Source organism: Priceomyces carsonii (genome assembly GCF_900007245.1).
Source record: "Priceomyces carsonii strain CBS4050 genome assembly, scaffold: Debaryomyces_carsonii_scaffold_1, whole genome shotgun sequence".
Classification (NCBI taxonomy): Eukaryota; Fungi; Ascomycota; class Pichiomycetes; order Serinales; family Debaryomycetaceae; genus Priceomyces; species Priceomyces carsonii.
In genome coordinates this window covers 2020927-2042366 of record NW_026946674.1, presented here as the reverse complement: position 1 = coordinate 2042366, position 21440 = coordinate 2020927, and the positions used below count along the sequence as shown (strand labels likewise).

Genomic DNA, 21440 nt, shown 5'->3' with positions numbered 1-21440 from the left:
TAGAGTAATGAGATTAATTTGTCTCTTGTTTCAAAGATCTTAGAGCAACAGAGCCCGTAAGAATAGAGGGTTTAGTGCTTTGTATACCGTAGTTATCAGGTGCTTCTTCACTATCATTTAAAGAACCGAAACCACCACCACCAGGTGTCAATATAACAACTCGATCACCTTTGCTGACTTTTACAGAACATTTGCCGCCTAAAGAAATTCTTAGAAACTTGGATGGGTCTGTTTCTGATCTCCGATACCATATATTCTTTCCTCTGAGTCCATCTGCACCTTCCAGTAATCCAAACGGAGCTAGAGCTCTTCTCTCCGTTAAACATGAAACTTCTAGGTTAGGATATGTGAATTCAACATCTCTAACCACTCCATCACCACCTCTGTGTTTTCCCTTCCCTCCAGATCCAACTCTGACAGAATACTCCCTAACAATTACTGGATATCGTTTCTCAAACAATTCTGTATCTGTAATTCTAGTGTTTGTTGTGTGGCATTGAACGACAGATTGACCATCCCAAGTTGGGCCAGCACCAGAACCACCACATATTGTCTCATAGTAGCCAAAAGATATACCATTATCCTTGTCATTAATGCCAAATGTGAAATTGTTACATGTTCCTTGAGAAGCAGCAGCAGCTTCAAAAGCTTTAAGCATGACGTCAACTATTCTCTGGGTAGTTTCAACATTACCTCCAACAACAGCCGCTTCGTAAGATGGATTGACAATTGAACCTTCTCGAGTTTTGAACTGAACAGGGCGTAAACAGCCATTATTTAAAGGAATGTCAGAACTAATCAAAGATCTCAATACATACAAAACAGCCGAATATAAAATGGCACGAGGTGCATTCAAATTACCATACATCTGGTCACCCGAGTCAGTGAAATCAAAAATTGCGTCACCAGTTTCAGGATTGATACTAATCTGCAAGGATATTGGAGTACCATCATCCAAATAATCCGTAGCCTGCAAATGCTTTCCACCAAATTTCAGATATGCAAACTTCAACAAATTTCTTACAGCTAGCTCAGCTGTACTTTGAATTCCACTCATATACAAGCTTATTACAGGATAGCTAAATTCTTTGATCAAAGCTCCTAGTAGAGTTGCACCTTTGTAATTTGCTGATACTTGAGCCTTTAAATCTGAAATATTATCCTTCAAAGTTCTAGTTCCTGAGCCTCCAGGATACTTTGCAGGCTCGTCAAGCAAAATCCTAGTAATTCCTGCTTCGTCGAATTCACCTTTTGAACATAATTTATGAGTTACAATAGCAGCGCCTTCTTCAAAAATCGTTTTTGAATTCGGAGGCATTGAACCAGCAGAAATTGAACCAATATCTGCATGATGGCCCCTGGAAGCTGTCCAGAATATTGGTTCATTTTTGTCATTCAAAACAGGAGTTATAACCGTGATATCAGGCAAATGAGAGCCACCTGCTTTAGGATGATTTGAAACTAGAACGTCTCCCGGATATAACTTTCCCTTCCATAATTCCATTTGCGCCTTTACAGCAAATGACATTGCGCCTAAATGTATTGGAACGTGTGGTGCATTTGCAACTAAGTCTCCGTTATGATCGAATAAAGCGCACGAGAAGTCTAACCTTTCCTTGATATTAGTTGAGATTGCGGTCTGCTGCAAAGTTTTTCCCATTTGCTCGGCAATCGACATAAACCTATGGCCAAATACTGACAACTGAATAGGATCGACCACATTCTCAGACAACTCAGGCGGCCTAGAGTTCTCTACTACTATTAAAATATGGTTAGCAAGAGAGACTGCTCGTGAGGCAGGCTCTATTAAAATTGTCTGAGTATCATCGAGAATAATGGCTGGGCCATTTATTGACGTCCCTTTCTTCAAGTCCGACAAGACATATATTGGAGTTTCTGTCCATCCAATGCCTTCGAAATACGTTTTCTTAAATATCGCTGATTCAGGAGCCTTTCTGAGATTACTTATTTCACGAAACTCTTGAAATGGATTTTGAGGCTCTTTACTGCCGTTATCAACTACTAAAAGTAGTTGAATGTCGTCAACCATAACAGGTCTCTCCAAGGTGAAACCAAACTCCCTTTCGTGCCTATCAATGAATAATGAGTCTGCTGTGTTCTTATTCCTTTCATAAGGTATTAAAAGATGTGTATCAGACCCGGAATATCTCATATTTAAAAATACTTTAACTTTAGTAGTATAATTCGTCAAATGTTGACGCTCGTAATCTTCGTAGGCACTCTTAGTCAACAAATCTACCTTCTGTTCAATAGATGAGAAGATTTCTTCGGCATAAGAAAACGAAACTGGAGCTTGCTTCTCTATGACGATATCTGCCAAGTAAATTCCATAAGCTGAGAGTAAGGAAGAGTACTTATATATTGCAACATGGGGAATATTTAAGTTCTTTGCTAATGCAACAGAAAATTGACCCCCAGAGCCTCCGAAGCAAGCAAGATTGTGATCTCCAGTATGTACTCCCTTAGATTGAGTTAAATTTCGAATAGGTCGAGCCATAGATTCTACGGCAACCTTCAAAAAGCCTAAAGCAATTTCCTCCGCCGTAAATTCAATATTCTCTGATTTCTTGTCTTTATTCACTTTGACAGCCAAATCTTGAAACATTTTTGAGGTCAAGTCATAGTCAAGTGGCTGATCCTGATTCGGACCAAATATTTTAGGGAAATTGTCTGGATCCAATCTTCCCAAAAAAAGATTAGCATCTGTCACAGTCAATGGACCACCTTTTCTATAGCAAGCAGGTCCAGGGTTCGAACCGGCAGATTCTGGTCCTACAACAAACATATTATTTTTCCAAAATAACATGGAGCCCCCTCCTGCTGCCACGGTAGATATATCCAACTGTGGTGTTTGCAAACTAATTTGGTTGACGACTGTTTCGTAAATATGCTCTAGGCTGCCACAGTATCTAGAAACGTCAGTGGAAGTACCACCAGCGTCAAAGCCAATGGTTGCTTGTCCCGTTTCTGCATCGTAGCAAGTCTCTCCATATCCCACAACTCCTCCAGCTGGACCTGAAAGAATAGCTTTTAACCCCGTAAACTTATACCAAGGGCATAAACCACCATTTGATTGCATAAATAATAATTTATTGCCAAAAGCACTTAAGCCACCTTGAAAGCCAGACCCGAAGCTGTGAATATAATCATTGATAATAGGTGATAAGTAAGCATCAGCAACTGTTGATGAAGTCCTATTAACAAATCCTATCATAGGCTGTAATTGATGAGAAATTGATACCAGAAATCCAATATTTTTAGCTATTTCCGCAATTTTTGATTCGTGATTGGGATAAGTATATGAATGCAAAAGGGACAAGGCCACCGCTTTAATAGTACCTTCATCATATATCTTTTGAAGTTGAGATTCAACGACCGCAAAATCAGGCTCTTTTATAATTCTTACGATATCTCCTGCATCTGATATGACGAAGTCGTTACCAGCCCCATTCTGTAACTTATCACCTCCACCTTCACTAAAGCTTTCAATAGTTACTCTTTCATCAATTTCAAGGACTTCGTTATATAAATGATCTAATTTTTTGGCCGTAAGATCGAAGATGCTTGGTCTTGTCTGATTACCTATTGTAAGAACATCTTTAAACCCTTTGGTAGTCACCAACAAAACTTTCGCTCCTTTTCTCTCTAACAAAGCATTGGTAGCCACTGTGGTTCCCATTCTTATGCTGTCGATTGACTCTAAACTCAACTTTTCATCTTTCCCGATTGTGGTGCCAAAAACTTGCTCCAAAACTCTTCTAATACCTTCGGTAGGGGCATCTCGATAGTTCTTTGGGTCTACTGATAATAATTTGAATGTAATATCAACTTGATTAGGGACCTTCGCTATAACATCACAGAATGTACCCCCTCTATCGATAGCAATTTGAATACCATTGACTTTTGTCATTTCGTTCACAATTCAAAAAAAACTATGTATTGTTCCCAGTTTTATATTCCCCCCTCTTTTATACCCGAACACTGAAAAAAATTACCGTTATTTTTCACAATGTTCAATTATACGTATACAGTGTTTTCAAAAATTATTAGAGGAAGAAGAAGTTATAGGGTCTAAATTTTACAGTCGTTTCTCTCTAAATAACTAAATTACCTAGTTTGTCATATACTTTTTCTTCTTGCGAACTTGAACCAGATTTTTTTGACATAGTCTTGGAAAGCTCAATTATTGATCCATCTTCTCCTTCCAGATCGGAACAAGACAGCGTCCCTTTTTCGAAAACCTTCCTTGGCTCACGATGGACTTTTCTATCATCATCAGCATTATTATATTTCTCGTCTTTTTCTTCTTCGCTTGAGCTGTCATATATATCACTATCAAGTGCATTATTACAAAGCTTATTGACATTCCCTGTCATCCAGACATCGCCGTTTTGATTAGTCCGCTTTCTTTCCGCTGCTTCCTCTTCAATCTTTTGCAACCATTCTTCTTGGGTTTTCAGGACCGATTCAGAACTAGTACACGAGGAGTATAATTCAAGAATTTCTTTGTTAATTTTCAAGAAAGCAGGACCCCATGAAAAGTTATCGAGTAAAGTTTCGGCCCACTCAATGTGCCCTACTATCGCAAAACATGCAGCTAAAGCCTCAGCACAATTAAGCTTCCAGGGTCGACCGTAATTCACTGGATTAGCAGCTACCAAATACGGCAACAACCTTTCGTGCTTTCCTCCGATTTTTTCAAACGGTATTTCTTCTAATCTTGCCCAAGAACATTCCACAACTGCGCTGCCAAAATTTTCTACTATTTCACGATCAGCTGGAGAAACTACGGACTTTCCGTTTGGCGAAACAATTATACCAGAAAACTTTTGACCGACTCTTAAATTAGTTATGAAACCCAACTTTTCTAATTTTTTCCCACTACATCTCTTAGGGTCACAATGGTCGAAATCCCACATGGCCAATTTCACTGGGAAGTTAGCGACCTTGGAACTTTTCACACCTATCTCTTGTCTTCCTCTCTTATGATGGTGTTGTTTCGACTTGTGGCCATTTGAGATTCGAGACTTAGTAGCTCTTTCATCTGATACTTTATTTTTACCTTTTCCCATTCTTGAATATCTAAAACATTAATCTTTTTTGGTGACTATCTATTACGATGAGTATAGAATTTAATAGTATTTAAATTTATATTTTAATATACAGTTGAGCTAAAAAATTGAGAAATAAATTTGTACGAGCTTTTAATAATTAGGCGTTTCGATGCACTGCTCATGTGATCTTATGATAAAACCGATAGCAAAGGACTATGCTTCTCTAATTCCAAGTTGGATTCAAACTTAAAATTCTTCATCAAAGGCAAATGCGTCATCAGACTTAGACTCACCAGACTTAGCCATGACACCAGCTTTTTGATAATCACTGACTCTCTTCTCAAAGAAATTGGTCTTTCCTGCCAAAGAAATATTCTCCATAAAGTCAAATGGATTGGTAACATTATAAACCTTCTTATTACCCAAGGCAATCAACAACCTATCAGCGACGAATTCAACATACTGACACATCAAGTTACAGTTCATACCTAATAAAGAAATGGGTAATGCATCTGTAAAGAACTCCTTTTCAATCTTCACAGCTTCAGTGATAATCTTCTCAACAATTTTTGGGTCCGGCCTGTGCTGCAAATGTGAGAATAACATGCAAGCAAAATCCGTATGTAAGCCCTCATCTCTACAGATTAATTCATTAGAAAACGTAAGACCTGGCATTAAACCTCTTTTCTTCAACCAGAATATAGAAGCGAAAGAACCACTGAAGAAAATTCCCTCAACGGCAGCAAATGCGACAAGACGCTCTGCAAACAAAGCATCATCATCGTTAATCCATCTCAATGCCCAATCAGCTTTCTTTTTGATGCATGGAATGTTTTCAATAGCATTGAACAAAAAGTCAGCTTCTTTAGGATCCTTAATGTATGTATCAATCAATAGAGAATAAGTCTCGGAGTGAATGTTTTCCATCATGATTTGAAAACCATAGAAACATTTCGCTTCAGGTATTTGAACTTCAGCAGAGAAGTTTTCAACTAAATTCTCATTAACAATACCATCAGAAGCAGCAAAAAAAGCTAAGATTCTCGAGATGAAATACCTCTCATTGTCGTTCAATCTATTTTTCCAGTCGTGAAGATCTTTGCCTAAGTCAATTTCTTCTGCTGTCCAGAAAGATGCTTCAGCTTTCTTATACATTTGCCAAATTTCATGATATTTGATAGGGAACAAGACGAAGCGGCGAGTATTCTCGATCAATAAAGGCTCTTCTTTCTCTAAAGAATGTAACTCATGGCGGTGGGCCTTATGTTGAGTCAAAAAAGCTTTGTGCTTTCTATTGATTTCTTCATTCTCTTCTGCGATCTTTTTGGCGTCGAAAACAGGATCCACCAAGGCATTTTTACCAACAGCTACTGTTTGAGAATCATCCTTCTCTTTAGCCTCTGCGGCCAATTTATCAGTTAAAGATTTACCCTTAGCGTTAGCCATATCTAAATCTGATATTTTACCGGTTAATCCGTTAGTTGGTGTTTGTTGAATTGACATTGATGCTATTGATGTGTTGAGGTCAGTGTTGGATCTCTATTTTCTTCAAAAGCTAATGCTTAAAGAGTATATGCTATCTATGGACAGAGGATCCTTCTCTATTTATACGCTCTCGAAAAAAGAAAGAGCTCCCGATGACGGATATTAGTATGTTTGTTTATACTACCTAATGTTGTTGCAACGGCAAGAGGATTTCTTGTTGAGAGCGTTCCAAACGCGATTTTTTTTTAGTTGCTCCACCAAATAGATCATATGCACACCGAGCTTCCTGATTGTTAGAATTACTTAGACTTAGAAGGTAAGTATATAAGCTCTGAGATCAGGGTATTCAAGCATATATCTTTTTCCCATAAAAGCCTATGATCCTAAAGCTTGTAATGATCATACTACCCTACTTACGAATACTGCAACTCACTAACCTGGCACTGAATTATTAATTCGTGTTTACTCTTGTCTATAAAGGGAGTACGCGTGCAGAAACGTGAAATTCCAGACGTGTACGTGAAAATACATTAGACGTGTAATTCGTAGACGTGAAGACGGACTGCATCAGACAAGGTTTTCTTTAGCCACAATAGTTTATCAAAAGCCATAAAGGTCGGGGTTCGTACCCCTGTAGGAATCAAATTCAGTTAGATATATATCTTAACCACGTTTGAAATTATAAAGAATCTACTAAATTCATACATAAAACACGAGTAGTAATACATTGTGACATTTTAGTCAAGACATGAGCTAAGTGCCAGTCTATAAACTTACCTAATAAAAATAAAAAAGTGACGCTAAAGTAGTTCTGAGAGAAGACAAAGCGGAGCGAACTACTCATTCATCCTCATTTAGCGTCAAGTTAACAAATGTAGAGTACGGATGGTTGTGATCTAACGTCAGAGTCCGATCAATCGATGGCAATGGTTTGTCTGTGTTCAAAGAATTAAATTTAGAATCAAAAGATCGGGGCAACTTTTTCTCACCGCGTCCCAAATCTATAGGTTCCCCAAGACCTGGTACTTGAAAATTGTATAAACTATTCAGTGGACTCATAGCCGAGTCACTAAAATTTTCAAATTCATAACCATTTGGAGGTAATGGACTAGGAAGGGGAGATTGTCCACCTGATGGAAAATTGATAGAAGGGCTTGATATTTCACCAAAGTTCAAGTCTAATTGACTATACAACGTAGTTATATCACCTCTTCCTTTGTAAGCTCCTAGCGAGTATAACTTAGATATTTCAGACTTCAATGCAGTACGCCATTGAAACTTATTCCAATTATCATATTGAGCCGTTTTCAAGTTATCTCTTACCACTTTCATAGCCTCATCCATTGATAAATATTTATGATGTGGAAGTGAAGGCATGCCAAAGAGCATTGAATTCTCGTTCGTCTTATCACTAACGAGTTGATCTGGTCTGCCATAAAGTTTAAAAGAATCAATAATATGAATGAAATTTCTTATCATGATTTCAATCGCAGAGACCCCAGGATGAGGAATAGGCATTAAATATACGTAATTAGTAACAACGAAATGATTCAAATTTTTCTTGATATACGACGTTACTCCCTTCGCTGACTCTTTTGATGACGGTGCTGGTGAAGATGCCGTGCTGAAAAAAGATGAAGTAGAACTTGAAGATGTACTTCTTGTTCTTCCTCCAGTGGATTGTGATCTATCCAAAGAGGTCAAAGAGGTAAAAGATTCCTCCTTAGAATGCATTTTAAAGGAAAATGATCTTGAAGAGCCTTGGTTGTGGGTATCATTATGAATAAAAAGATGTTCATATTGCTTATTGATATAAATTTCGCCATTCAATTTGAGAATTGAATTGAAATCAATCATGCTTGCAGTTTCTGGGTATACATTGAATACACTGGAAGCATCTGGTATGTATATGATCAAGTTCTTTTTGTTGATTTTATCACTCGTGTATATTTCTATCCGACCCTTCTTTTTAGATTCTGAAGGAATGATAGCCACATAAACTTTTAACCACTTAGAAGAAACTTGGGGCAATCTTAGATTACACCATTCAAATTTAGGGAATCTCTTCTTTGGAAGAAGTAAAATATGAATATCTGATAATTTTGGGCCCTTTAAGGATAACATAACGGCAGTAAATGCTTCATTTAGCGATACATATTCAAAACTTGCTAGCTGAATTGCTGCTATCCATCTTATGTATTCTTCATCAGTAGGAAAGTGTATAAGTAAAGCGTTTTCGTCTTTGAAATCTTGAAATATTTTGATCTTTCTTTCACTCAACAATTCAATGTTGGAGTCTATCAAGTTGATATAATTAGGTTTATACTCATCATTGCCTCCTAAGATTGTATAATCCTCTTTGGAAGATCTCCAAATTGCTAATTCATTTCCAGTCAATTTAGCGTCAACAGTCAACCAGATTCTTTGATTAGCTTCATCGAAAGCCGGGACTTCAAGGGATCCAACTGCATAAGTAGTAAGTTTATGAGCTAATATCAAATTCACAACGGGTGCCAACTCTTTAGGTAGACTGTCAGTTATTTCCTTGTTTTGCAAGAGTAACGACTTCATGTTAATGTTATTGATGTTCGGATCAGAGCCTGATGGGGATGAATATAACCTCAGCCGTCTAACCAAGGATGATGGGGTTGCCTTTACTTTATCCGATAATGTTCTCTTGTGAATAGAAGAATGTGTCGAAGAAGTTTCCAATTTTAAAGACATTGACCGATAAGCATTCGGAGAACTTGGCACGCTCTCTGAGTAGTTTGAGCTGTCTTCCGAAGAGTTCTTCGCCCCGCTCGTCCTTGAACCCATAGTTTGAGGCGGAGTTAGTTGTTCTGTCAGTTTGTACGCTGGTGGTGGCGACAAGCTAAGCTTCTTGGGGAGCTCGGCAGGCGACGTGCCAATTGTCTGGGCCGACCTCCTTTTCTTGGGTGAGAGTAGCGCAAGTGGCATAGCAGACCCTTGAAGTACGTTTGTGTGTTAGAAACAGCAAAAATATTATATAGGAAGAAGCTTATTCTTTTATTTAAAACCTACTGCCAAGTGACTGATAGGTTTCAACGGATATTTCTTGTTAGGCTTAGATGCCGTATCGTATTTGTAATTTGGCAGAGCTAAGAGCGAGAAAAAAAAACTTAGCAACCTAAGCAACCGCAATCTACGATGGAAGGAATGAGCGAGCATCTCAATGCTGCGAAGCAACATATTGATGCTACCATATTTCAGGAACACATTTAATGGCAGTGCTTTGGAAAATAGAGGTGTGTGATGAAGCCTATATTGTAGTGTTCGTACTGTGGATTAGATACCCGTAACAAGCCTTTGCGGGCTCTAACATAATAATGGCACAAAAATCGCTTCAAAGGTACATGAGTTGTGTTCGCAGTTTCCTGTACGATACTGAACGAAGAAGCATTTATCTGCTTAGACTTTTAAGGCAACTAGATGAAGCATCTCCAACTGCTCCAACGTTAACACCGAATAGTATGCTCTGTAGCCAGAGGCTTGAGAACGTTTTACTCGTTGAACGGATTGTAGCCGGCTTAGTCGCGCGATAATCTGTCGTATCCGATTTTCTCTACGCTGTCAGAACCGAGCCTATTGTTTCCGCGATCGGTGAAATAGATACTAACATAGCCATGACAGCTTTCGTACTTTTAGTGCAACAAGGTGACAATTAGTATGAGCCGCCAGCAAGCGTTCAATAATTTCTAGGGACCTGCGCCTCATTAGTAACTTAAAGCGCCCATCAAGAATAGAGCTTTAAGATCCTTTTGTGACGGTTCCTGAGATTAATCTTAGTTGCGGAACGGACCCCCTGCGTGGGAGATTCTGAGCTCACGGCCTTCTATGTCACTATTGGCGACCAACTGCAATCCGACATATAATTTATAATACGGATCCGATGGCTCATGGGGTGACTCGACTCGAGTCTCTCTCCAGGTCTGCAGAATATAGACAGCTAATCCTACGCGGCAGAGCATTGAGATGTCCTTCCTTGATAACCTCGCAGTTCCTAAAAATTTGCAAGAACCTAAATTCGACTTTTTAGTTGATTCCTTGTTTTCCAGACTAGATGGCGTACGTAAGGATAATCTAGGACAATTTAGGAACATCACTTCCAAGAAGGTACACATTGTAAAATCATTTGTGGATAACTTTAAAACTCATATTGGTGACGATGTATTTCCCAGTTCAAGGTTAATATTCCCGAACAAGGATAAGAGGCTATATTTTATCAGAGATGTGACGTTGGCAAGACTAATTATTAAAATATTTAATATTCCTCGAAACTCTGAAGACTACAATGTGTTATTCAACTGGAAACGAAGTTATCATACAGCTAAAGGTTTCAATAGCAATAAAAGATATTTGAGGAATTTACCTTTAATCATTGCACGCATTATATCTAATCGCCGTTTAGATGTCAATCGATCCGAAAGGAAAGTAACTGTCAAGGAATTGAATGAGATGTTGGACAAGCTCACAAACGCCTCAAAAAGTTCTGAGCAAATTATCTTATTGGGTCCGCTATTAAAGTCAATGACAGTGGAAGATATCCGATGGCTCCTTGCAATTATTCTTAAGGTCTCAATATTAAACATTTTTGAGCCTATTTTTTTCGATTCCTGGCATCCCGACGGAGCGAGATTATTCAGAGTTTGCAATAGTTTAGAAAAGACGTTTAGATATCTTTCTGACCCCAATAGAAGATTGAATGAAGACCAATTGGTAGTGCATCCATTCTTACCATTTTTGCCGCAGCTTTCGCATAAACTCTTCATAAGCTATGACCAACTCTCTAAGAAAATGAAGACTAGATTTCCCATGAATAATCTGCTAATGAAGGAATATAACGCACTTGATCTAGAAAACAAATTTATTATAGAAGAAAAAATGGACGGTGATAGAATTCTATTACATATGAAGAACAATAAATTCAAGTTTTTTTCTAGAAGGCTCAAGGATTACACTTTATTGTACGGAGAAAACTTCCACATTGGATCGTTAACTAAATATTTATCCAACGCCTTCGAACCTGGAGTGCGAAGTATAATATTAGATGGTGAAATGGTTACTTGGGACTTTAAGAGGAACGTCATATTACCCTTTGGTACCTTAAGGGCTGCAGCGATTCAAGAGGCGGTAAAGAGTTTTAATACTTCTGATCAGTACTTTGAGCAGTCATCGTATCCCTTTTTTATTGTATTTGATATAATCCATTTAAATGGTAAAAATTTGACATCTATGCCTTTATTTTATAGGAAGGAATTACTCAAGAGATTAATTAATCCAGTTCCCCATCGTCTTGAAATATTGGATGTTTATTATGCATCTACACCCAGTGATATAAGGGCAGCCATCAAGAAAATAGTCAGTCTGAGATGCGAAGGAATTATGGTCAAACATATTCAACTGAAGTACCATATAAACAATCGAAGCCACAATTGGATCAAGATAAAACCAGAATATTTAGAACAATTTGGCGAAAACTTAGATCTCACTGTAATTGGCAAAGAACCTGGTATTAAGAATTCCTACATGGTAGCTTTGAAAGATAGCAATGGGGTATTTCGTAGCTTTAGCATGGTCGCGAACGGATTTACAGAGTACGACTATGATAAAATTGAGAGAATGACCCATAATAAATGGCGTAGCTTCAAGGAATTTAAGCTTCCACCCACGCTAAAATTTGGCACGAAGAGACCCTCGTATTGGATTCATCCACATGAGTCGTTCGTCCTTGAGATTAAGGCAAGATCAATTGACTCAAGTTATGATACGACTTACGCCGTTGGATCAAGTTTGCATAATATTTATTGTAGGAGTATTAGAGAAGATAAATCACCAGATGATTGCATAACTTTTGAGGAATATAACAATATGAGAGCGAAGTATTCTAAAAATGTGACGAAGTCTCAGACTATAAATAAAAGAAGAAGACTCCAAGCCTCATTTGATGAGAATGTGTCCATGACATCTACTTCACTCAAAGTCGAGTCAGACTTGTTTTCAAGCTTTAGTTTTGTTATCTTGACAGATAAAGTTACGAAAGATGGAGAAAGGATTCCTATAGCTGAACTAAAAAAGCTTGTAAAAAGTTTTCAAGGTGAGGTTATTAGGTATCCATCTGAGGACACTGGGAAGCAAATCGTGATTATTTGTCAATTTTTCTTGCCTGTGGCGGAAGTCTACCTTAAAAATGGATACGACCTCGTAATGCCAGACTGGATTTTCGAGTGCATAAGAAGAAACGCTATAGTTGAGCTAGAACCAGTACTTCTCTTTAAATCCAAAACTTTAGGGTATTTTGACAATTCGCGAATCGATAAATACGGAGACAGTTGGATAGTGCATACCAATAACCTAAACAATTTGCATTTTTCTAATTCCTTGGGGTATAGAGAGATCTACGAAGCTAAACAAGAGGCGAAAAGTGATTTTGTGAAGTATAATATAAAGGTGCCCTTAAGGTTTTTATTTGATTCTATTGAATTTTTTGTGGTTCTGTTGAATGCCGACAAATCTGCGGCCAAATATTTGAAAGAAAAGATAGAGAGATTTGGAGGTAAAATCACACAGAATCTCAAAAGCTGCACATTTGTTGTCGTCCCCCAATTTACATATACAAGTGCGGACTTACGAGAGGATATTGTCACAAGGGTCAATGAAATTTCTATCTTCTTTGCACAAGAACTAGAATTCAATGACGTAGATCCCGAAACGACTGGGATAGTGCTAGAGGGTTTTATAGATGCATCTATTAAGTTTGAAACTTTGGTTGATGTTAACGATTTTAAATTTGTGTAAATTAATAGTTCATGCTTTGAGATCAGAACCATGGTATTGAATATGTAGCTAATCGGCGTGCCGTTAATTGTAGCCGTCGATGTAAATGTGACACTGTACACAGGATTTCAATTTTTGTTACTCAAAGCAACCCATGATCATCACCGATGGTTGATCTTGTGTTTCATATCGGTGTTCTCCGCGTCGCACCCCAATTAAGAACTATACATGTAGTGTTCCTAATATTGCTAAGTGTAACTAGGCGCTGTCCTCTGATTGAGACTAAGATGTGTTCAAATGTAGCAGCCTATACCCTTAGTACACATATTTTGACTCAAAAATTGCCCAAGCTCGAAACCAGTTACAAAGTATCTGAGCTCTTCAAGTTGGCTGAGGGGGACATTCAGGGTAGCTTGCTAGATCACTGTCGATTTGTCCTCAAGGAGTTCCACTGGCAAACTATTGATGTCATTGCCTGTTCATGTGTTAAGTGCAGACCACATTAAGTTGCTTCAGATTAATGTCATATGTTCCTGAGTGTTCAAACCACTTAAATAAAGCTATAAAGTTATAACAATCTGTCTTATTTATTTACTTACACATTTTGAAGTGCTTGATTGATCTTACACGCGTCAACAACACAGGAATCACCAGTTCTGTGATCTGAGATAGGCAAATCACACAGAAAGAGCTTATCGCGCATCCGAATTTCTCAGGTGCACCGGTTTCACTCTCTTTAAATTATAAATACACAGAGTGTTGCAAAGTGACATTTTCTAATATTACATAGAAGAGCTTGAAAGAAAGATGGTGGAAGTTGATTATCTCAATCTTCCTCATAAGATAACACCCAAATTGGGCTGGGCGACTGCAATTGCGAGTCTAGGTACGTTGCAATTTGGATTTCACTTAGCTGAATTAAATGGACCAGGAGAAATCTTATCTTGCAAATCGTTTAAAAAAGGACCGCTAGAGAATTATACAGATACTTTTTGGGGTCAATATAAATTTCAGGAATGTATTCCTATGGATGGTTCTAGTAGTATAGCAATAATTACAACTTTGTTCGCAGTGGGTGGACTTTTATCATCTATCATTATAGGATCGAAGAACATATCAAATGAGTTCGGGAGAAAAGTGATATGTTTTGCGAATGCCGCTTTGTTTTTGTTAGGATCAATGATGATGGCACTCGCAAATTCTTACTGGCTCTTTTGCTTGGGTAGACTTTTGAATGGTTTTGCAGGTGGTGCAGCAATGTTCATTACCCCAATATTAGTAAATGAGATTACACCCACTAGCCAGCGGGGGTTTTTAGGTTCTTTATTGCAATTAGCAGTTGCCATAGGTATCTTTTTGGCACAATTTGTATCTTATTTTTGGTCCAACAACCAACAATGGAGATACATTTTTGTATTTTCTGCTTCGCTAGCACTTTTCCAATTCTTTGCACTTTTTACTACGGTGGAATCGCCAAAATGGTTGATTGTTAAACATGGAGATATAAACACTGCTAGAGATATAATGAATGACTTGAGATCAAATCGCTCAAGCATATCTCATGAAATAAATCATTGGCAAAGATTGTCAGCAAATTCCAAGTATGAGGCTAAAGTAGGTGAGACCACTGCTTTATTAGAGTCAGAAGATAGCATATTTTCGGAACCATTGACAACAACTATTTCAAGAAGAGGTTCAATTGACCCTTCGACGGTTTCAACTTTAGACTTTTTCTTGAAATCTTTATACCGCAAAGAACTTTTCGCAGTAATCATTATTATGTCTGCTCAACAGTTAGCTGGAATGAATGCCATAACTTTCTATGGTGTAAAAATTATGGAAAGTGTCACACCACCAGGCACTAATGTCATACTGTTGACTTGTTCATTCTCGTTATGTAATGTTATCAGTCTTCTAGCAATATCACCAGCTATAGACAAGTTAGGTAGAAGACCCCTTCTTCTTTTGTCAGCCTTTGTGATGGGGTTTAGTGCATTCATAATCGCGGTAGGCTTAAATTTCGACTTTGATTATTTGGTTGCATTTGCATGCTTTTTATTTATTTTCGGATACTCCGTAGGTTTTGGTCCAATTCCTTTTATGATGGTATCTGAGCTAGCTCACCATGAGGCAATTGCAGTTGCCCAATCCGTCGGAACTACCATAAACTGGTTCTCGAGTATTCTTATAGCATTTTTGTTCCCAATTTTGCAATCATTGATTGGTGGCAGTGTTTTTTTTATTTTTTTTGCTATATCGGCCATGTATTTCTTGCTAATATGGGTTTGCGTGCCTGAAACCAAGGGTCTGAATGGCTATAATGACGTCTGGAATACTGTATAGAATGCCAAAATACAATTTATAGAGTGCATAATGGCGGATAATGAAATTTCAGGTTAAATGTCCTTTAGGGTACACGAGGAGTTATAAACTAAATGAAATCTCATATTTCCAGCTAACACAATATCTTCAGTAATAAATTTCGATTTATATATATCGTTCTTCATAATTTCCCCTTAACTAAAATAAGTAATTGAGTAAATCTAAAACATGGTCGACTACAAGAGATGGATGAAAGAGGTTGATGACAATACTAAAATCACAAAATTGTCAATTCCAGGAACCCATAACTCAGCGGCCTGCCATACTGCTTTGCCTTCAGTTCAGTGCCAAGGAAAGTCAATCACTGATCAATTGAACCATGGTGTGAGATTTTTGGATATAAGGGTGGGTAAGTTATTTTTGAAGGAGGGTGATGAAGCGAAGGACTTACAGGTTATTCATGGTAAATTCCCTGTCAAGATACCATTTCCCTTGAAGTTAACTGATGCTTTAAAAGAAGTCTACGAGTTTTTGGAACACAATAAGTCAGAAACTGTTATTGTTTCTCTTAAGCAGGAGGGCTCTAATGATTGGAACAATAACAAGGATGAGTTTGGGAACTTGATATGGGATAAGTATATCAACAATCATAAAAATAATTGGTACTTGAACCCACAACTTCCGAAATTGAAGGACACAAGAGGGAAGGCTATACTTTTCCGTAGATTTGGTGTCAACGACGAAAACAAGAGAAAACAATTTGGTTTCGATGCGGCATCTTGGAAATACAATACCACCGAAGATGATCGTGGTAGCTTTGTTGTACAAGATTTCTGTGAGATTCAAAGTGGTGACGATATAAAGAAAAAAGTCAAGTACGTAAAAGATTTAGCGAAGAAAGCAGAGAACTATCTGAAGAACCATGACGACAAGTTATATATAAACTTCACTTCGGGATCCAACTTTTTTGACCACGAATGCTGGCCAGAGAAGGTTGCGGAGGCTATGTCAAAAGGTGGAATCGAAGACGTTTACGCTAAAGGAGTCGGTATAATAGTTTTGGATTACATTGAAAAAAATGACTGGAAATTGTCTAAAGATTTGGTCGACAAAAATTTTAAATAGTTTTATATACTTTATGGATCCGCTTTAAATTTGAGTAAATTTCGCAATATATACATTCCTGCTTGTGCATGATATCGATTATCCGAGCGACGGAAATTTACGTACGAACTATAATTGACCTTTTATTTTAGATTTCCATATATTAAAGGCAAATGTCATGCAGAGAATAGGTCAGCTCGGAGTCAGCCATTGTGGAAAGAAGTATTTAGAGTATTTGAGGTTTCGTTGTATGCCTCGATTATATTCCACGAATGACTCTGATCGACTACTTCCAAATCAACCGACTAAAATTTCAACCTACCCTGACTTTGACAAAGAGAAAGAAAGGAAGCTTCAAGAGATTATAGATTCCTCTAAAGAAAAGCTTCCTGTCTCTGAGGAGCAATTGTCTCTAAAGCCTGACTCTAGCGAAACTTACGTTATGAGAAAAAATAAAGCACGAGGGAGAAAGGGGATTACTCCAGGAACACTGATAACATCGTCGACTAAAAATGAAGCCACTAAAAATTTAAAAGGCATCCAATTAAGAGATGAATCCATGGCATTAAATTGGTTGAGCTCTCATTTGAAAATTGTATATAATAAGTTAAATCTCGCAACCAAGAGTATAAACGAAATTACGGGCTATTCAGCTATTGAAATTTTGAAAAAAGACATAGAGTCAATGGAAGATGAATTGAAATTATCTAAGGTTTCGGTGAAAGAAAGTAAGAAGCTTTATATGGATGCAATTCAAAAAAGGTCACAGTCGCAAAAAGAGATCAATGAGCTATTGACGAGAAGAAACTCTTGGACGTCCCAAGATTTAGAAAGATTTACGGAGCTCTACAAGAATGATCATCTGAATGAGCAAAATGAGCTTTCAGCGCAGCAAGATTTAAACAAAGCAGAGGCAAAAGTTGAGAATGTTCAACTGAAATTGATTCATATGATATTATCAAGGTATCACGAAGAGCAGGTATGGTCAGACAAAATTCGAAGGGCTTCTACCTGGGGTACTTGGGTTCTCATGGGTATCAATGTATTGCTATTTATTGCTGCTACATTTCTTGTAGAACCGTGGAAGCGCCATAAGCTTGTCGGATCATTTGAAGAGAAAGTGAAAGAAGCGTTAACGAATATGTCATCCAAGGAGAAAGAACGAATTTTAAATACTCAAAACCCAGTCGTGCCTAAAGTGGAGCATTCAAATTTACAAGACTCGGCTCGCATTGTTAACTTTCCATTAGATTGGCAAAGGTTGCGAAACTCTCTACTTGCAGCCTACAACTCGTTTGCATTAAATGCTGGGGATACAGTAGAATTTACAAAACTTGACTTCGCTCTTATGTCAACGATAATATCCATAATTTCGTATGGCCTTGGTGCCGCAGTATCATTATACTTAAAGTAGTTGACTGGTGAATACTCTATAATTCATTGATATGCAGGTCTCAAAGTAGTCGTGCTTCAGACGTAATTTCATCGATCTGTTTAGTTGCCACTCAATACGATCATATAGATACACAAAGACTTACTATAATCTTTTCCGTAGTAACAAGATTAGCATATTTCCATTGAATCAAAAGACAATACATTTAAGTCATTTCATATTATAGGAATAATAATGGAGGAACTTGGCATAGAAAGTCCAGCGTCAGTTCAGACGTCATCAATTTACGGCAAGACTACTAAATTTACGGGTCATCAAGACGAAGGATCAGATGTCTATCTAAAGCTTAAAAAATTACAGAAGGAGCTAAAATTATTGCGATTACAAGAAGATTATATCAAGGATGAACAGCGCCACTTGAAAAGGGAACTCATACGTGCTCAAGAAGAAGTGAAAAGAATCAAGTCCGTACCATTAGTCATTGGCCAATTCTTGGAACCCATTGATGAAAGTACTGGTATTGTATCATCTACAACTGGCTCTAACTATGTTGTTCGTATCTTGTCAACTTTGGATCGCGAATTATTGAAACCATCTTCGTCAGTTGCCTTACACCGTCATTCCAATGCGTTAGTTGATATATTACCTCCTGAAGCAGATTCATCTATATCTATTGTTAGTGATGACAAAAAACCTGATGTAACATATGCTGATGTCGGTGGTTTGGATATGCAGAAGCAGGAAATCAGGGAGGCTGTGGAGCTACCTTTGACTCAAGGGGATTTGTACTCTCAAATTGGTATAGACCCTCCAAGAGGGGTATTATTGTATGGTCCACCAGGAACAGGAAAGACAATGCTAGTCAAAGCAGTTGCAAATTCAACTACTGCATCTTTTATAAGAATCAATGGCTCAGAATTTGTTCAGAAATATCTAGGAGAAGGACCTAGAATGGTGAGAGATGTGTTTAGACTTGCGAGGGAAAATTCACCTGCCATAATATTTATTGATGAAATCGATGCTATTGCCACTAAAAGATTTGATGCTCAAACGGGTGCTGATAGAGAAGTTCAAAGAATTTTGTTAGAATTACTTAACCAAATGGATGGGTTTGACCAGACGTCGACTGTGAAAGTAATAATGGCAACGAATAGGGCAGATACTTTAGATCCTGCATTATTACGGCCCGGTAGATTAGATAGAAAGATTGAGTTTCCTTCTTTGAAAGATAGGAGAGAAAGAAGATTGATCTTTTCGACTATTGCTTCTAAGATGGCATTAGCTCCGGAAGTTGACTTAGATTCATTGATTTTAAGGAATGCACCATTGTCAGGTGCAGTAATTGCAGCAATAATGCAAGAGGCTGGTCTCAGGGCTGTTCGAAAGAATAGATACATGATTCTTCAAAGCGATTTGGAAGAGGCATACACTGCACAAGTAAAGACAGGTAGTGAGCAAGATAAGTTCGAATTTTATAAATAAGAAGGTCCTTATAAATACAAATATTCATTGTATAATAATACATAGAGTCAAGCCCCCCCCTTCATCAACATATTTGATCAAAGGAGCTCATAAATACTTAGACCTGGTTTAAATGTCTCAGCTATGGCTATATTAATATGATCTAAATCTAAATGGTACGCATAGTGCCAAATCTCATTCGCATTTAATTGATGCTTTAATTCTAAATTGAATGACGATGTAGGAGTCACCAAAAACACACGACGAAAGCCCGCCTTTCTACTGTTTGAGATCAATTTGAGAAGCAGTCCTTTTTCCATTCCCATTCCATCAATCAACTCATTTTTTTGATTCTCTGACAGTACAGAATCAAAAGATAAATTTGACAAAGATTTAACCTCAACAGTGTTGTAGAGATCTCCCAAAATCCAAGCTGGTGGTGAATATGTTCTCCACCAGATTTGAGCCGTTTTAACCTCATGCAGTTTGATCAATGATTGATGAAAGTAATCAAGAGCAGGTATAACACCTCCTTGATGATATGTGCCCATGAGAATCGCTAATATGATATTGAAAACATACCACGCATTCAAGATGAATTTGAAGATGGATGATGATTTTATATCGCTTTCATTTGAATCTGATTGGAAGCTTCTTAAATCAAAGCAAGAACACAATAAAGGTAAAATAGGCATTAAAAATCTGAGTTCTTGGTGCGGAAAAATCGATAAAGATAGACATCCACCTAGAGCACTCAAGAAAGGTATGGTCTTCCAATATCTATTCCGAAACCTATAAAATAGCAAGAATAATCCGGGACCCAAAATCTGAGGTACATTAATTAGCACATGTTGATATCGAGGATGCAAACCATGAGTAGACAAATTCTCAATCTTGGAGTTATATATAAAATTGTTAAGCGGTGTCAAAATATAAGATTGAAAGCTGAAAGGATTCAGTATAACGCTAGTTAATTTGATTCCATATGACACTGTATCGATCAACACAAAGATATAGGATACTGAAAGAAAGCCAAGAACACACCAGACCGCATCAAACATATTTGACCATAGGTTCACCAATAGGAAGTAAGACGGAAAAATAATGAAGGCAGGAAAAGTGATTCTGTTAAAGATACCAATTGACAAAAGCACGCCAAAAAAAAAATGATTCTTTCGGGAACGCAGTCTGATTTCTTTCAGTTCAGTAATTTGCCTTAAATCATCGAGAATAACCAAGCTCAATAAAACCAACCAAGTTTCGATAGTATTGGAGAAGCAGTGCGATTGGAATACTAAAGTAATATATGAAGTCAGCGTAAAAAAGAGGGCCTTTATTCTCTCGGGCTTATTTGGTAGAAGATACCATAGACATGAATCGCATATTAGAGTGCCTATGATAGCAAACTGAAGTCTGATTATATACCAAATCTGAATTGGTGATAAATCAATTCCCAGAAATTTAATAAGATATAGCATTGGACTATAAAATAAGTATAATGGTGCAAAACTTCTTGAAGCTGCCTCTTGTGAAAATTCCCATGGTACGATTGTATTATAGTTTAATATTTTATTTGTCAATACTTCGAAATTTTGAAAATGCTCGTCAGGATGAATATATGAGTTTGATAATGCAAAGACTACCTTCAATGGTATAGTTGCTAAGTATACCAAACGCCAAGGGACCTCAAGCATTATAAATGTACATTGGGCTTCAAGATAAACATCTATATTAAATTGTGAGAGTATTCTAATGATATATAAAATGGACCGGTATATAATATTAAAATGTAATGAGCACAGCCA

The 21440-nt window shown here is 37.5% G+C and overlaps 11 protein-coding genes across 11 annotated transcripts; 6 read left to right on the top strand and 5 right to left on the bottom strand.

Moving 5' to 3' along the window:
- Nucleotides 1-13: 13 nt before the first annotated feature.
- HYU1 (5-oxoprolinase) lies at nt 14-3931 on the bottom strand (the record flags this gene model as incomplete). Its single annotated transcript, XM_062950894.1, has 1 exon — nt 14-3931. One exon carries the CDS (start codon nt 3929-3931, stop codon nt 14-16), a length of 3918 nt encoding a protein of 1305 aa, XP_062807951.1.
- Nucleotides 3932-4115: 184 nt separating this feature from the next.
- On the bottom strand, nt 4116-5093 carry PRCAT00001130001 (ribosome biogenesis protein TSR3; the record flags this gene model as incomplete). Its single annotated transcript, XM_062950893.1, has 1 exon — nt 4116-5093. The coding sequence occupies one exon, from the start codon at nt 5091-5093 to the stop codon at nt 4116-4118; it is 978 nt and encodes a 325-aa protein (XP_062807950.1).
- Nucleotides 5094-5321: 228 nt separating this feature from the next.
- Nucleotides 5322-6578, bottom strand: RNR21 (ribonucleotide-diphosphate reductase subunit; the record flags this gene model as incomplete). Its single annotated transcript, XM_062950892.1, has 1 exon — nt 5322-6578. One exon carries the CDS (start codon nt 6576-6578, stop codon nt 5322-5324), a length of 1257 nt encoding a protein of 418 aa, XP_062807949.1.
- An 822-nt stretch (nt 6579-7400) lies between these two features.
- Nucleotides 7401-9518, bottom strand: PRCAT00001128001 (uncharacterized protein; the record flags this gene model as incomplete). The annotated part of the gene is made up of 1 exon (XM_062950891.1): nt 7401-9518. The coding sequence occupies one exon, from the start codon at nt 9516-9518 to the stop codon at nt 7401-7403; it is 2118 nt and encodes a 705-aa protein (XP_062807948.1).
- Nucleotides 9519-10553: 1035 nt separating this feature from the next.
- Nucleotides 10554-13376, top strand: LIG4 (DNA ligase (ATP); the record flags this gene model as incomplete). The annotated part of the gene is made up of 1 exon (XM_062950890.1): nt 10554-13376. The coding sequence occupies one exon, from the start codon at nt 10554-10556 to the stop codon at nt 13374-13376; it is 2823 nt and encodes a 940-aa protein (XP_062807947.1).
- A 146-nt stretch (nt 13377-13522) lies between these two features.
- Nucleotides 13523-13861, top strand: PRCAT00001126001 (uncharacterized protein; the record flags this gene model as incomplete). The annotated part of the gene is made up of 1 exon (XM_062950889.1): nt 13523-13861. One exon carries the CDS (start codon nt 13523-13525, stop codon nt 13859-13861), a length of 339 nt encoding a protein of 112 aa, XP_062807946.1.
- Nucleotides 13862-14162: 301 nt separating this feature from the next.
- Nucleotides 14163-15698, top strand: HGT20 (Hgt20p; the record flags this gene model as incomplete). The annotated part of the gene is made up of 1 exon (XM_062950887.1): nt 14163-15698. One exon carries the CDS (start codon nt 14163-14165, stop codon nt 15696-15698), a length of 1536 nt encoding a protein of 511 aa, XP_062807945.1.
- A 207-nt stretch (nt 15699-15905) lies between these two features.
- On the top strand, nt 15906-16802 carry PLC2 (Plc2p; the record flags this gene model as incomplete). Its single annotated transcript, XM_062950886.1, has 1 exon — nt 15906-16802. One exon carries the CDS (start codon nt 15906-15908, stop codon nt 16800-16802), a length of 897 nt encoding a protein of 298 aa, XP_062807944.1.
- Nucleotides 16803-16959: 157 nt separating this feature from the next.
- SHE9 (She9p) lies at nt 16960-18195 on the top strand (the record flags this gene model as incomplete). The annotated part of the gene is made up of 1 exon (XM_062950885.1): nt 16960-18195. One exon carries the CDS (start codon nt 16960-16962, stop codon nt 18193-18195), a length of 1236 nt encoding a protein of 411 aa, XP_062807943.1.
- A 213-nt stretch (nt 18196-18408) lies between these two features.
- Nucleotides 18409-19656, top strand: PR26 (proteasome regulatory particle base subunit; the record flags this gene model as incomplete). Its single annotated transcript, XM_062950884.1, has 1 exon — nt 18409-19656. The coding sequence occupies one exon, from the start codon at nt 18409-18411 to the stop codon at nt 19654-19656; it is 1248 nt and encodes a 415-aa protein (XP_062807942.1).
- A 77-nt stretch (nt 19657-19733) lies between these two features.
- On the bottom strand, nt 19734-21329 carry SMP3 (glycosylphosphatidylinositol-alpha 1,2 mannosyltransferase; the record flags this gene model as incomplete). The annotated part of the gene is made up of 1 exon (XM_062950883.1): nt 19734-21329. One exon carries the CDS (start codon nt 21327-21329, stop codon nt 19734-19736), a length of 1596 nt encoding a protein of 531 aa, XP_062807941.1.
- Between the last annotated feature and the right edge of the window lie 111 nt (nt 21330-21440).